Here is a 16,481-nt window from a genome sequence, read left to right as displayed (position 1 = left end):
CAATGGGCTAATACACTTATTAGCCCACAGACCCCCATTTGGAAAGTATGAAGGCCCCCCAGTTTGACATGTACCACAGAAACTATGGACAGTCGCACAGGTACTCCCAAATGTATTTTGTGAGTCGCACAGATGAAATTGTAGGTGCATTTGCGTCCAAAATGTGCACAATTCTGAGCTCTGCATGGCTTGAGAAAACTTATGGCTTTTGCAACCTGTGATGTTGTGAGCTTGTAGAGTAGCTGTTTTCGCCGGAGCGCACGCTTTATCTCAACAAAAGCATGTTTTTGCAACAAACGTTTAGAGCTTTAACTCCCTAAAACTTAAGCATGTTTTTGCAACAAACGTTTGAAATTTCCGAATTTACGGCTCCCCCTATGGCTGAAAATGGAATTGCTTTGGGCTCTCCGTTGATTAAACCACCCACGACATGTGAATGAAATTTGGAGTGGATTGGACATTCCGTTGGTGATTTGTGTAATTTTTTTGTAAAACAGGCCCCGTCCCACAAACTTTGGACGCCGATTACGGACTATGAAAATTCTGGCTGTGGCATTTTCATCGGATAGGTCCAGAGATCATGTGTTCCGATTTTTGTGAGATTTGCACAAAAGCAGGTGGAAGAGCAAAAAGTGTGTTTGGAAGAAAATTCTAAATGGCGGAAAATCTATCCTGACGCAAATGGGCGTGGCCTATATGGTGTGTCATGACCCAATCCAGGGAAAGTGAAATTTTGATTTTACGACCTACGGTTCAAGAGTTATAAGGCAAAATGTAAAGTGGGCTGTTATAGCGCCAACATGAGGCCGACTGATGTAATTATTCATTACATAAATATTTATAATTATTATGAACCTCCCCTCCAAGTGTTGTGACTGTAGCTCCGACGGTTTCTGAGAGAAAAATACTTGATTTCCCATGTAAGTGGATGGGTAATTTTAATCCACAAATAAATAAATAATTAATCAATAATTTGTAAAAATTGAAAAAAGGGCTTTGTTAAGACCTCCATATTTTTATGGTCAATGCCTGTGTGAAAAGTGGGAGTGATTGGTGCAGGCACTGGCAGTGAGGAGCTACGGCAGTGTTTCTGACACACATTCATTCAGACATTCATTCATTCATTCAGACAGACAGACATTGAGTTAATTATAGTATGATATGATATGATATGATATGATATGATATGATATGATATGATATGATATGATATGATATGATATATGATATGATTTGGCTGCGGACACCCCACCTCAAAAATATGTTGTGCACGGAACCTCCAGAAGCAAAACAAATAATGATACAAATTTATATTCAAAGATTTGCACAATTTTTTCAAAAGTAGCAGAACTACAAGCTTCACACTGTAAATGCTCTATATAAATTTGCCATTTACTTTTCATATTTTGGTACCAATACTTACAATTTAGAATTTAGACATGTAGCTCTATATCCAAATCGACAAGGTAAACACATCAAATGCAGAGACAGTGTAGTTTCTCAGTAAACTAGGACCACAGCCAAACCAAGAACCTAGGGGTTGGCAAAAGGGCCTTTCTGTGTGGAGTTTGCATGTTTTCCCCCCTTCCCTGGCCAGCGAGGGCGCCTGATGGAGGGGAAAGGAACTGGTTGGAATAACGTGTTCCTTCCACGCGCTATATCAAACCGGGGAAACTCCCCTCCGTCAGGTGAAAAGAAGCGGCTTGGACTCCTCATGCATGGAGGGAAGCATGAGGTCAGTCCGTTGCTCTCCCCAGGTTAGCAGAGGGAGTGTAGCGCCCAGGATTACACTATAACTAGACAATGCAATTGAGACGAATAACAGTCCACACTAATTATCCATAATGTATAAATTATGGATAAGGGGTCAGGACAGCTAGGCCTTTTAGGGGAGGGGTCAGAATGGACTTAAACTGTTGTTATTCGTCTCAACTGCTCATGATTGGCACTGGGTGGAAAAAATGGGTTACAAAAGTCTTGGGATAAAACATTTGAAAAGAAAGAAAAAGGAAAAAAATAACCTATAGCATCAGTCTAAACAATATCAAAACAATTAGTATGCACATTGAAACTAGGTAAACAATGAACCTAGCATCTGTCTAAATAACCTGCAATCTAAATGTTAACATTGTGGTCAAGACTTTAAACTATGCTGTGGTATTAATACTTTTACTTACAGTAAGTAAAACACCAGAGTTCTTGTTCAGTCTCATTTGTGTGTGATACAGGAAGTATCTTGGCAAGCAGGGCTTCCTATTGGCTGACTCTCAGGCTGTGTGTAGTGTCTGAACATCTGAACGTCACCTCTGGACCACTGGTGGACTCTAAAGTACTGTCTGTACTTTAAGTACTGTACTTATACCGCTAGACTTTAAGTACTTACACACTCACTGCCAGGTATTAATTCATTAATTCTCACTTAACCCGTTAACCACCAGCATTTTTCAGTGAAACCCTTATTTTGAAGGTTCCACCGGAAGCCGGAAATCGGAACCGAATGTAGAAAAGCGATGTGTGTAGTTTTAGCCAGCAAAATTAGCACTGGATTAGTATTTCTACACCGTGGCAGAGTAGCTCTTCCTCCACGGCTGTCTCTGGAGTGAAGAGCTCCACTCTCAGGCTGTAAACAAGAACACATCACACAAGGAAATGACCCTGTGACAGGTCAAGCACGGTCAGCCTTTCCCATGATGCAGTTTGAGAGGGGGGGACAGGGACAGGGGGGGACAGGACAATTGTGAATGTCCCCCCAGCGAGCTGACATGAAACGTGCTGTGAAAATTATTAGCTGGCCAATGGACTCTGAAGAGCTAAGTGGAAACTGATCCTACAAATAGAAACATGTCCTGTGGCCTGTTTTGTGTGTGTGTGTGTGTGTGTGTGTGTGTGTGTGTGTGTGTGTGTGTGTGTGTGTGTGTGTGTGTGTGTGTGTGTGTGTGTGTGTGTGTGTGTGTGTGTGTGTGTGTGTGTGTGTGTGTGTGTGTGTGTGTGTGTGTGTGTGTGTGTGTGCGCGTGCGTGCAGATCTCTGTTTTTGATGTCTCCCTCTGGTCTTTAATTTGACTGAGGACATGTTTTATCTCTGCTTCTGGTTAGACTGAATTATATACGCATTTCCTTATTGGGAAATGCAAACTGTCTGATATGTTTAAATATGTTATTTATTTTTGATAATAATACAGTTTAACAATTACATTTTAAAATGTATGTTAACCCTATTCCTATGTTGGGCAAATTGTCAAATACATTCATAGAAACCTTAAGAATCTGTCAAGCACTGTATTTTTTAGGGCACACTTACATCTGAGGATCCAGAAGAACAAAGTTAATTGTACTCTTATGTACAAAAGACCTTGAACCATGATCATGACATAATTATACAGTGAAATAATATATTATTTTCAACACTGATTCTTACGATAGTTGCAGTTTTCCACTTCCAGTTCTCTGCAGTTCTTATGCGTTCACACAGGACCCTCTCTTCACTCTCTGCTGGCTGTTTTGTTTACATAAAGTTAGTCAAAGTTACATTCAAATGTCCTGTTTATATAATGCTGAGTGTATAAATGTCGGCTATCAGGGTATAGACGATAAGCTCTTTACTTTCTCATTTAGTTCCTGTGACCTTGCACCACTTCCTCCATTCATTGGTTTGGACATTGCTTGCTTAGCAACTTCTTCAAACTTCAAATGTTTTTAAACTTTTTTGAAATAGCCGAATAGATGTGCTATTTTTGAAGATTTTTAAAAAAAATAGCAGATGTTCAAGCTCGCAGCAAGTGACATGCTGTGAGCTTGTATATCTGCTATTTTTGACTAGTCAAAAATCGAAACGGACACACAATGCTTTCCCGGTTTTCTAGTGCTATGTGCTATGCTATGTGCTATGTGCTATGTTTTCATTTTCGTGATAGTCAGTGTGCCATATATTATTATGACACCACATCAAAATAAAATATCCCCAACTGATTTTGATTGTCCATATAGGATACACATAACCTTAGACATATGTTCAGGATGTAATGATCATTAAACTCAGAGCAATAACCCACCTAATCCCTCCCCAGTCATGAGTTATAGGAGTTTGAATGAATGTACAATTATGTGCAGCAGGATGTGAATTATTATGTAATTTGTAGAAGTGAGTGGACTTAAGTTATCAGACTACACTTTTTTGGAATATTTAATTATAAAATAAAAACCTTCTCTCTCTCACACTTATGCCAGTGTGCCAGTGATCACCCTCCCCTGTGCCAATGTTGCCTACCCCTTAAACTATTCACTACTTCACCCCAGCATCCCTATTCCTAGGGAAATGTTGGCTAAAACTAGCAGATCTAACCAAAACATGTTGTGAGCTTATAGATTTTTGAGAGAGAGCCTTTTTCTCCTTGTTCTCTAATCCTTCCTCCCTTTCCTGAAAACTACAAAACACCTGTGAACCTGTGATTTGACAAAAAACATTGATTCGGATTCTGCTGTCACAATCATTTTAGACAATCATTTAGAGTAGCTGTCAGTCTAGACAGAGCCATTTACAATGCAATTATAGAATCGTTTAAAATCTGCTTCAATTCAAACAGTAGCTTCAATTGCACTGGTGAGAACTACTGGTTTAGAAGGCATTTTGTAGAATGGGCCTCAGGGTTAATGTCTGTCTGTCTGTCTGTCTGTCTCTCTCCAGGTGAGCGCCAACGTGCTGATCTTTCTTTGCACTAACATCATTGGGATCTGCACCCACTATCCTGCTGAGGTGTCCCAGAGGCAGGCCTTCCAGGAGACCAGGGGTTACATCCAGGCCAGACTGCACCTGCAGAGAGAGAACCAACAGCAGGTATAGCTGTCTATTATTACACGCACGCACACTGTCTGTCTGTCTATTCTCGCACGCACGCACGCACGCACGCACGCACGCACGCACGCACGCACGCACGCACGCACACACAGTCACACACAGTCACACACACACACACACACACACACACACACACACACACACACACACACACACACACACACACACACACACACACACACACACACACACACACACACACACACACACACACACACACACACACAGTCTAATATAGCTGTCTATTACACAGGGTTCCCAAACTTTTCAAACTTTTGATTGGATTTGATATATTACATGTACAGAAACGTCAAGGATATAAAATGCTATAAAGTCAGTGACTTATTTCCACTGTGGTCCTGTTGGGCTGCTATTTTTGGTTCCGAGACGCCTAATATTTAATTTTCCTATCTCTAATCAATCATTATCATAAAACAACCATGATTACTTACGATGTATTGCTATTACTTATGTCCTCTCAATGTCTAATTTTCAAATTTGACTATACTTTGGCTTTTCAATATAGTAACACGCACGCACGCACGTACGCACGCACGCACATACTGTACGCACGCATGCACGCACACACACACACACACACCTGTCGGATACAGAATAACAGTGAATGGCGCTGCTTAGCATGATGTATTTTTTTCTCATGTTTTCCAGGAACGCCTGTTACTCTCTGTGTTGCCACGGCATGTTGCCATGGAGATGAAGGCTGACATCAATGCCAAGAAGGAAGACATGATGTTCCATAAAATCTACATCCAGAAGCACGACAACGTCAGGTCAGATCAACCTCTACCATTTATACATCCATACAATGTATACATGATGCAACCTCTACCATCTATCTATACAGTACATCCATACCATACAATGTATACATGCAACCTTTACAATCTACAGTATACATCCATACAATGTACTGTATATACATGCATACACACTTTACAAGGTATACATCCATACAATCTATATTGTACATTCATGCAGTGAATTATGATTACATAATAATTGTGACAGGCCTACTCGACTCAACTCGAGACATGATGCCACGTCAGGTGTGTCCAGAGAATTGAGAAGCCAATTGAGAAGCCAATGATTGAATGGATTCTCGATCCACAATCCACATCCCTACCTCTGAACGTACCACATCACTGACTAGAAGTCATTTTATGACTTATTTTGAGCTAAAATATCACAACTTCAACATTTGTCCTTATTTCAAACATATTTGGGGTCTTCATAACTATCTACTTGTGCTTTTATGATCGCCTCAGACAGTTTTTTAAGTTTCTTGATTCAGTATTTAGATTTTTGTTTGTTCTAATTTTATCAGACACCCCCCCATCCTATTCAAACCCATTGTTTTATCCTTATTTTATTATTGTATTGATTTATACCCAAAATACATGAAAAAGTAATTGAAAAAGCGGGCCCCCTCACGCATTAGAAAGCCAATATCAGTCACCAGAACGTGTTTTCCTTGAATCTAAAACTGAATTTGAATAGGATGGGGGCGTGTGATAAAATTAATATCAAATATCTAAATGCTGAATCAAGCAACTTAAAAACTGTCTGCTCACAAAATCCTGAGTAGACGTTAAAATGATTTCAACATGTTTGAACATGAAATATCCCTTTGGCCACTTAGGCGGCCGTAGTTTAGAGGGAGTCTTTTAATCAGAAGGGCACCGGTTTGACTCCCCTATACCCTAACACAGTGTTTCACAAACAGAGGAGACGCAAGCATGTGCACGTGCACATGCACACGCACGCACGCACGCACGCACGCACGCACGCACGCACGCACGCACGCACGCACGCACACACACTCACACACTCACACACTCACACACACACAGAGGGGACTATAAGGTGGTTTGGCAGAGAGGAGGCTAATTAACACTAGTGAGGGAATACTTAATCGCCAGCAGCGAAAGATAAGAGAGTCCCTTAAGATAGAGCGCCTCAGCACACATTCAATTACAGCACCGTGCACACTGCACGCACACAGACAGACAAACCAGTCTGAGGTGCAGGTCAGGTCTCACTCCATCAGTAGGACTGACAGTGAAACAGCGCCCCTTGCTGTGCAGAGGTGAAAATACACTTACGATTTACAATTTAGGCATTTTAGCAGACGCTCGGAATCCAGAGTGACTACAATAAATAAATATATATATATATATATATATATATATATATATATATATATATATATATATATATATCACTCATTTGTAGTGCTGGAGTGATGGAGTCTGAAGAGTTGAGTCTTCAGACTACAGTGGAATATTGGGAGTCTGCAGTTCTTCTAACTGCAATGGGGAGTTCATTCCACAGTTTGGGAGCCAAAAGGAAGAGGAGTCTGGGACGTGTGGAGCGTTGTCCCTGATGTTTTAGCCAAGGTTTTGTCAGCTTCCCCGTGGCATTCTGGATAATTTGGAGAGGGCACATGCCGGTAGGCCAGTAAGGAGAGCGTTACAGTAGTGCTTAACCAATGAGCATGTACACTGATGATTCCATATGCTTTATTAAAAAATCACACCTGTGTGAACTGAGTGGTGCAAGGTCTTATATAGCCTGATCAGCTGTGGTCTGATGTAATGTCAGTGACCATAGTAACCATGCTCATTATTTTGAGGGACAGGTACACAAACACACACACACGGGTACTAACAAAGCCAGTTGTTGGAGTGGTTTGCACCACTCAAAAATATCAAATCATTAAAGGAGCACTTCACCCATTAATTGGTCCTCATTATGCTCATTATGGCATTTGTCTATTTGGTCTGTGTATTAGATCATTTCAAACCATTTAACCATTATTTTTGATAAAGCATTAATAAAGGTTGAAATCTTGTTGAAATTGTGTCTTCTTATGTAATGAATATTAGTGAGGACCAATGAACATAAGAGCTTGTTGTGAGCTTGTAGATCAGCCATTTTGGAACAGGGAGGCTATAGAGCTATAATGAAGTAAGTAACGGTGTGATCATTTCCTCCACAGTATTCTGTTTGCAGACATCGAGGGATTCACCAGCCTGGCCTCTCAGTGCACCGCTCAGGAGCTGGTCATGACTCTCAACGAACTGTTCGCTCGCTTTGACAAACTGGCCTCGGTAAGATACCAGTCTTTACCTAGCCTGGTAAACCATCCCGGTTGTGTGAATTCACATTATTGTGTGTTTTCTCTCTCTCTCTCTCTCTCTCTCTCTCTCTCTCTCTCTCTCTCCCCTGTTATATTTTCACTGCTTTTGTGTGACACTCTTGTGCGTATGAAGTAGGGCCTTAATTCACAAGAAAATTTAAAAATGTTGATACTGTCTCATTGTCATTATGCTTCATACTGGATGATGACATCTCCTTTTTAATCTCTCTCTCTCTCTCTCTCTCTCTCTCTCTCTCTCTATCTCTCTGTCTCTCAGGAGAACCACTGTCTCCGTATTAAGATCTTGGGGGATTGTTACTACTGTGTGTCCGGACTGCCTGAGCCCCGGGCAGACCACGCCCACTGCTGTGTGGAGATGGGCGTCGACATGATAGAGGCCATCTCGTGAGTGTGTGTGTGTGTGTGTGTGTGTGTGTGTGTGTGTGTGTGTGTGTGTGTGTGTGTGCAGTTCAGCCAAAGCTAACCTATGGCAAGGCGCGCACGTGCACGTGCATGATTTTTTTCCGGTATAGTCCGGTTATTTGCGTGAAATTACGTCTTTTATGCCCTATTTTCCTCGGGCATGTCCAATTCTTATGGGGGCTTGTAACAGATCTACAAGCTCACGACGTGTCTCAGAGTAATGCCTTGTGAACCTCTACATCTGATATTATCAAAACCTCAGGCTTTAGGGTCACGGTTAAACATTTTGTAGATTATAGTACCAGTAAAAGAAGTGACCTCGCCCGCGTTTTGTGGATCTGCTACTTTTGATGCTTCCGTGTGACGCTGTAGTAGTATGACCAAGTAGGGCGTTCATTTATGGAATAACACAAAAAGTAAAAAACATTCTTGTCCGACCGCGACAATATTCTCAATCGTGAAATTGAGTTTTTTACAGCAGGTTGGCTAATGTTTTTTATTTATTTTTTGCTGTGGTCGGCAGGTTGGTGCGCGAGGTGACACGGGTCAACGTCAACATGCGCGTGGGCATCCACAGTGGGCGTGTCCACTGTGGCGTGCTGGGACTCAGGAAGTGGCAGTTTGACGTGTGGTCCAACGACGTCACACTGGCCAATCACATGGAGGCGGGAGGCAAAGCAGGGTGAGGCAGAATGCATGCACACACACACACACACACACACACACACACACACACACACACACGCACGTGCGCACACGCACGCACGCACACACACAGACTGGAACACAAACTGTTTTTTTTATTGTTTGATTTTTTTCTGATTCAAGAAATGTAAACCCACGTGAAAATGTATTTCCTGTTTACTATAGAGATGAGGAGACCTGTTACTGAACAAACACTCCATATTCTCTTTATTCTATATTCTCTATAATCTGATTACTATTAGAATATTGAGCTTTAACCTTTTTAAGAATCAACTTTGTTTGTTTTAAAATATCACAACTTTAAGATTAATTTTATAGTTGACCACAGATCTAGCAGCTCACTCACAACGTGTCACATTGTGACACGTTGTGAGCTTGTAGATCTGCTATTCTTAGCTATTGTTGAAATACAACACGTTTTGCCTATGATGCCATTCCTGAAATAGGGCGTTGAGAGTTTTCTTTTTATCGATTGATTGAATAGGCTACTTTATTAGTCAGAAATGTAAACAGCATGTGGTACAGTCAGACATTAGGGCTGAAAGGATAACACTTGTGGTGCTATGTATTCAATTAATTAATTATGTTCTTGTTCCTGGTGTGTGTGTGTGTGTGTGTGTGTGTTTGTTTACCTTTCCGTCAGGCGTATCCACATCACCAAAGCAACCCTCCAGTACCTGAACGGAGACTACGAGGTGGAACCCGGGTTTGGAGGGGAGAGGAACGCCTACCTGAAGGAGAACAGCATCGAGACTTTCCTGGTTCTAGGCTGCAGCCAGAAACGGGTCTGTTCAATGCTGGCTTACCTCCAATGCATGGCTTACCGAAATGACGTCATGTTGCCGCCAAGTCCATGGACTTTAATGTTTGTTTAGTGCTCTAACTAACTCATTTATACCTGGGACTGATTCTAAAAACACCTTTCAGAAACCCAAGGTTTCTGAATACCTTCAAATTCTTATTCAAAAATCACACCTGTGTGAAGTGAGGGGCGCTCTTATCATTATACATCATCATACATCATCTCATGAACAACTGAATTTATGTGATTGGTTGGTTAAATTTACATCATATTTGGCGGACATTTGACCTAATTTCTCCTTGCATTGTCAATGGCAAATATTGAGACGTGTGGGGACAAAAACTGTATATAGGAGGGGCTAGCGGCCCTCAAAATGTGAAAAATCACACCCGTGTGAACTGAGTGGTGTAAGGTCTTATATAGACTGATCAGCTGTGGTCTGACGTAATGTCTGACGTAATGAAATCACACCCGTGTGAACTGGGTGACCGTAGCAACCGTGCTAATTTTTTGAGCACAGACAGACAGACAGACAAACAGACAGACAGACAGACAGACAGACTAACAAAGCCAGTTGTAGGAGTGGTTTACACCACTCAAAAAGAATAATTGTGTTGCTAATGAGTAATGAGACACAGAGGTAGCTCCCAGATTGAAAGGTATAAGGTTACAGGTCTAAATGGGCTAAATGACGACGTGGGGGGATTAACATTAGCCAAAATAGCAGATCTACAAGCTAGTATCAACACGGTACGTTGCAATGATGTGCGGAAAGTTGACGTGACACCAACCCCCTGGAGCGTACTTAACCCTACTTAAGTTCTTACTTTAAGTTTCAGTTACCGGTATCTTTAGTTTTAGTCAACTAAACTCAACTCAAACTTTTCAAGCTGTGACCCCCAAAATAATCATATTTGAACTGGGGACCCCCTCCCACCCACCCTGCTGCACTTGTAGGAGTTGGAGCATTACATTTAGTTTGACTCGGTTCCACAAATAAATATTGTGGAAATAGCAGATCTGCTATTTTCACAGTATTTGCCTTTTTGTTAGGTAATTTGTCAATTGAGGGCATCCAGTGCATGGCTTTTGAAGATTATATCATATGGTAGCCAAGTCTATGGGATTTTCAATGTTTGTTTAGAGCACTTATGACGTAAATCATTTGCCTGCCAAGTCTATGGACTTTAATGTTTGTTTAGGGTACTAAAAGACAACGTAAGAGATTATGTGGCCGATATAAATACAGTGGGCGCCCCTCAGTTCACACAAGTGTGATTGTTAGTATAGTTTGTTGGTTACTTTTGATGTAATGAATGTTTAATTTACTGTACTGTTTTTGGCTGCATGTCGGTGACTTTCTCGGCCAATCAGAGATTGTGTATTTTTGGTGACACGCTCGGCCAATCAGGGATTGTGTATTTTTGGTGACACGCTCGGACAATCAGGCACCACCGTTTTTACATCATCAGTCAATCCCCGATTGGCCGATCGACGGCACCAACATATGGAGCCAATCCGATTGGCCGACATATGTGGATGACAATTTGAGTTTCAAACTTATATATAGGACACTTAAAACATTTAGAAACCGTTGATATCTTGATATCGGATCAAGATATCCATAGTGGATATCTTGAACGGGATTTATACAGACATATAACTCAGATTGCCAAAGAAGCTTGCAATTTACAATGGGAAAGAGAATATAGGCAAGACATCCTCGCCTGTTGGGTGGTCTAGAATAGAACAGGGGTGTCAAACTGGTGGCAGAAGGTGGGAGAGAAGGTAACTTGACAAGAGTCAGAGGTAAGTTGCACGCTCTGCTCGTGCACAAGTAGGCCATTCATGGCCAACTTGTGTGCAAATTAAGCGCAAGTTGGCAGCTCGACAGAGTGCATTTCTAGTTTCTCCTGCAGGGACATGTTTAATTTCATCGGCACTATGTTTCCATCTCTTTGCAGAAAGACGAGAAGGCCATGATGGCCAAGATGCAGCGGCAGAGGACCAACTCCAACGAGGGTCTGATGCCCCGCTGGGTCCCTGACAGGACCTTCTCCAGGACCAAGGACTCCAAGGTCTTCAGGCAGATGGTAAAAAGACATCCTTACGTTGTATGGCCATTGTCTCTCTCTACTGAGGGAGTGGTCATTGCAATCCAAACAATAGAGATGCCGCCGCGGGCCCGCGGCTAGTGACCAATCAGCAATCACTGTGTGCTTCAAATCACTTTTGACTTTGTCAACTCTCTTCCTCTGAGACGTTTAATTTTTAAGGGGGCATTAGCACTAGCACAGCTTTGTGTGTTTTTACCACAGAATGTGATGATTTGATTGGCTGATATGATGATGTATGAAGATAAGACCGTCACTTCACACAAGTGTGATTTTTATTTCAACAACCCCCAGTTCACTCTACATTAACTCTGAGAATGTACAAATGAACCAAATGGACCTGTTATTGTCCATTTAGTTCATATTTGTTACCTGCCATTTCCCCTGGAAACCCCTCAAGGACCCCTGGGGGTCCCCAGACGCCATGAGGGGAAAGGCCAACTCACCTTTTAGGCGATAACCTTATCACCTACAGTAATATCACCTAAACGATGATAATGAGTCAAGGCCATCATACTCGTGGTGATATAAGAAATGCCCCCACCTCCCTCTGGTTCAGATGCGCAACCCCTGTGCCTGCAAAACCAAGGGGACCACCCACCCAGCTTCTAGTGGGGGTGATAGCCCAGAGTGAAAGGGTGTAAAAAGTCAGTAAAAAGGGGGAGTGGTGAGTTGCTACTAACCTCTGTGAGTGAAGTGTTGTAGTTTTCTAACTCTAGAAAAAACTACACTGCGGTGAGTAAGCTACTCACCTAAAACTGGAGTATGAATGAGCCTATAATAGGATACCTACTGTACTGTTTTGGTCATGGGTTCTTCCTGTGGGTGAAGAGGTGCTGTTGGTTCTGGAGGTCACCTTATCACCTAAAAGTGGAGTATGTGTGGCCGTTCGTTCGATCGTTGCTGTTAGGCAGAAACATTGTAACGTTTATTCGTTTGTTTATTTGTCACATACAATTGTACCAGAAATTGCATTTTGGGCTTGTAGATATGGTATTTTCTGTTACTTTTGAATTGAAATCCTCAAAGGTAACAGTTTTGGACATATGTGTTACACGCCCCAGGGGTGTGGCTTAGTAAACAGATTATACTTTTGAAACTGATCTGGCAGGTTCATCGGAACCGGAGACACGTTATACACCACACCTTCCTTTTCTCAGAATCAGAACCGACCTTATGAATGGTAAATGGTGCATTCATATACTGTAGCGCCTTTATCCAAGGCGCTTTACATATAATGTGCATTACATTCACCCATTCACACACACATTCATACACCGATGGCAACGGAAACCATGCAAGGCATCAACCAGCACATCTGGAGCAATTTGGGGTTCAGTGTCTTGCTCAAGGACACTTTGACACTAACTCTGGGGGAGCCGAATTGGTAATCATGTGGTTACCATCCGGCCACTCTACCCCTGAGCCACCGCCACCGCCATAGTCACATCACAGGTTTACAAGTGTAAAGAAGTGAGTGAAATTAGATTTTTGAGGGGCGCTAGCCCCTCCTATCTCCAGCTTTGAGGGTTTGTGTAAACATTGTGTAACACAAACATTGAATTCCATTGACAATGAATGGCCAGCTTTGAGTGTTTGTGTAAAGACAAACATTGTGTAAAACCAAACAACACCAGACAAAAGTGATGACGCGAATTGTGATTGGCCGGAATAAGATGATGTATGATGATAAGAGCGCCCCTCACTTCACACGGATGTGATTTTATTTTGGAAGCTCTTTTTTGTCCTCTTTGTTATTCTCAGGAAGAGAAAAAGAAAGAGGAGAGGCAAGCGAGGACAAAGGAAATCAAATAGTACAAACAAACAAATGTCAAACGAATCCCCCACTTGGCCTTCGTGGATCTCAGTTCTCCCTGGTCAAGTTCTATTTGATTCTGCAGTTGCCCGTTCTTCTTCTCCAACACCTCCTTTTGTTGTTCTAGTAATTCTAGTTGTTTCTCCTTCCCCCGTTTGTCCTCCTGCATCAAACGAAGAGCACCCACTTCCTCCTGGACGAGGCGCACTTGGATCTGGAGCTCCTCGTTCTGTTTAGCCAAAGCCTCCTTCTCGTCGGCCAGCCCCTTTCGTTCCCCCCACCAATATCGGAGTTGTCGCTTGTCTATCGACAGACACTCCTTAATGGCGGCGATCACTTCATCCTTCTCGTCCAACAGCTTTTGGATTTGGATCAGTGTCTTTTCCATTGCCTGGAACTCATACTTCCTCAACTCTTCCTCCATAGCGTAAAGGCTTTGCTATGCAGAGGAATCTTTGTCTGTCTGCCTTTCTATCCTGTCCATAGTGTATATACTGTAGAGATCTCTGATGTCATCAATATGGTTTCATAGTACTGATTTAATTGACTTGTTTGACGACTTCTTTGATGATTTAACTCAAACTCAGGTGTTGTACACAACTACACACCACTCACTGTACTGTTGTACTGACTTTTAAACTACAAAAATCACAACCGTCGTGTGAAATGAGGGGCGCTCTTGTCATCGTACATCAATTTATGTTAGCGGACATTTGACATTGCTACATAATGGTATACTGTAAGGTGGTCCCTTATTGGCCAAACGCTCCCACCAACATGTGGGATAGGATAGCCGGATAGCCGATTTGCTCGTTTACATATGACGTAAGTTTTCCCTTCAATGTCAATGGCGTTTAATTTTTTGATGTTTAATTTACGTCATATTTAGCGGAATTATCAGCTCTTATCATCACACATCATCATGGATCATCTCATACTGGCCAATGAAAATGCCTGTTGCCTGTGATTGGTTGGCTGATTTGCTCGTTTACGTAAATCTTCCCTTCAATGTCAATGGCGTTTAATGTTTAATTTACGTCATATTTAGCGGAATTCTGATGTCATTTCTCCGTTTATCGCCAATTGCAAAACTTGAGACGGGCGGGGACAAAATTCTGCAGACATTTGACCGGAATTCTCTTACCGTGGTCAATGGCAAATCTTGAGACATGTGGGGACAAAAGCTGTTGTGAGCTTGTAGATCGGCTATTTTCACGACTTAATTTGTATTAAAAAAAATCACACCCGTGTGAACTGAGTGGTGCAACTGTTCACACACTAACCATAGCAACCATGCTCACCTGTACGTGGGGCCACGTACAGGTACACACATACATATACACATAGATACAGACAAAGCTGGTTATTGGAGTGGTTTGCACCACTCAAAAAGTAAGAAAAAGAAACCAAAAAATATATATTTAATTATTTACTCACCCCATACAAATTGGTCCATGACTCAAAAATGACGTTGCAGGCATACTGTATGAAAAGGCTAATTCTCTGTGTATTCTCATAGTTTCATTGTACATATATTCTGCTGTTAGACGGATGTTGGGTTCTTAGCTTACTTATGATCCTTGATGACTATTTCTATGTATTTGATGTACAGTTGGAGGCCATCGATATTGTCGATATTGTTTTGGTGTTTTAAACATTGTTATAATTTAGCTATTGAAAAATAGCAGATCTACAAGCTCATAGCGCGCCACCGAGTGGCGCGCTACGAGCTTGTAGGTCTGCTATTTTTGAAAAATCGTGAAAATATTTATTTCAGAAAACTGGAGGATTTAGAAGGATTTTTTAAAATTTTGAGGTCAGGCCTAAATGGGTCAAATGATAAGGGACAATATCGGTGGCACCCAACTGTATTACCATGTGTTGTTCTTGCTTACTGTAAATCACTCTGGATTAAGAGCGTCTGCTACAGTAAATGCCTAAATTGTAACATAACTTTACCACACAAATTGGTTAAAATAATAATAATAATTTTATTCATTCAAATAAGTCCTGAATTGTAACTTAAAGGCAATAATTTCAACCAAGACTTCCATACCCTAAACCATAGTCTCTTTCTCTTTCTCAGGGAATTGACGAGTCCAATAAAGACAAGTAAGTGTTGATCGTCTCATGTACAATTTGTACAATACTGTATGAAGTAGAGCATCACTTCAGTTTCACTTAGTTTTATTTACTGTGCAACTTCACTCAAGGGAGTCTCACTCTCTGTACACTTTGGAATAAATAATGCAATGTGTATTGTATTATGTATGCACACGCACGCACGCACGCATACATGCACGCGCGCACACAGGCACGCGTCGCACACACAGGCACGCGCCGCACACACACACACACACACACACACACACACACACACACATACACACACACACACAGAGACCTCTGTATCGTTCCAATTTCAGTTCGTATTGGTTTGCTCCCAATCTTCTCTGTATCGTTCCAATTTCTTCTCTGTATCGTTCCAATTTCAGTTCCTATTGGTTCTCTGTATCGTTCCAATTTCTTCTCTGTATCGTTCCAATTTCAGTTGCCCTCTGGTGGCGGGTGGGTGGTGTTACAGTGTGACACACACGCACACACACAC

The 16,481-nt window shown here is 41.8% G+C and overlaps 1 protein-coding gene across 1 annotated transcript in view; it reads left to right on the top strand.

Moving 5' to 3' along the window:
* The window catches only part of LOC306913513 (adenylate cyclase type 6-like), a 163,245-nt gene that overhangs the window by 60,949 nt on the left and 85,815 nt on the right, over window positions 1-16,481 (top strand). Inside the window, exons 4-11 of the mRNA XM_079490216.1 lie at window positions 4,683-4,832; window positions 5,523-5,644; window positions 7,873-7,984; window positions 8,291-8,418; window positions 8,960-9,118; window positions 9,785-9,926; window positions 11,908-12,036; window positions 15,960-15,985. Of these exons, the coding sequence (XP_079346342.1) occupies window positions 4,683-4,832; window positions 5,523-5,644; window positions 7,873-7,984; window positions 8,291-8,418; window positions 8,960-9,118; window positions 9,785-9,926; window positions 11,908-12,036; window positions 15,960-15,985 (968 nt within the window). The remainder of the gene's footprint in view (window positions 1-4,682; window positions 4,833-5,522; window positions 5,645-7,872; window positions 7,985-8,290; window positions 8,419-8,959; window positions 9,119-9,784; window positions 9,927-11,907; window positions 12,037-15,959; window positions 15,986-16,481) is intronic.

This window comes from Electrona antarctica (genome assembly GCF_951216825.1).
Source record: "Electrona antarctica genome assembly, chromosome: 2".
Classification (NCBI taxonomy): domain Eukaryota; kingdom Metazoa; phylum Chordata; class Actinopteri; order Myctophiformes; family Myctophidae; genus Electrona; species Electrona antarctica.
Note: the sequence above shows the minus strand (reverse complement) of the source record. Positions and strands in the feature narration are given on the sequence as shown.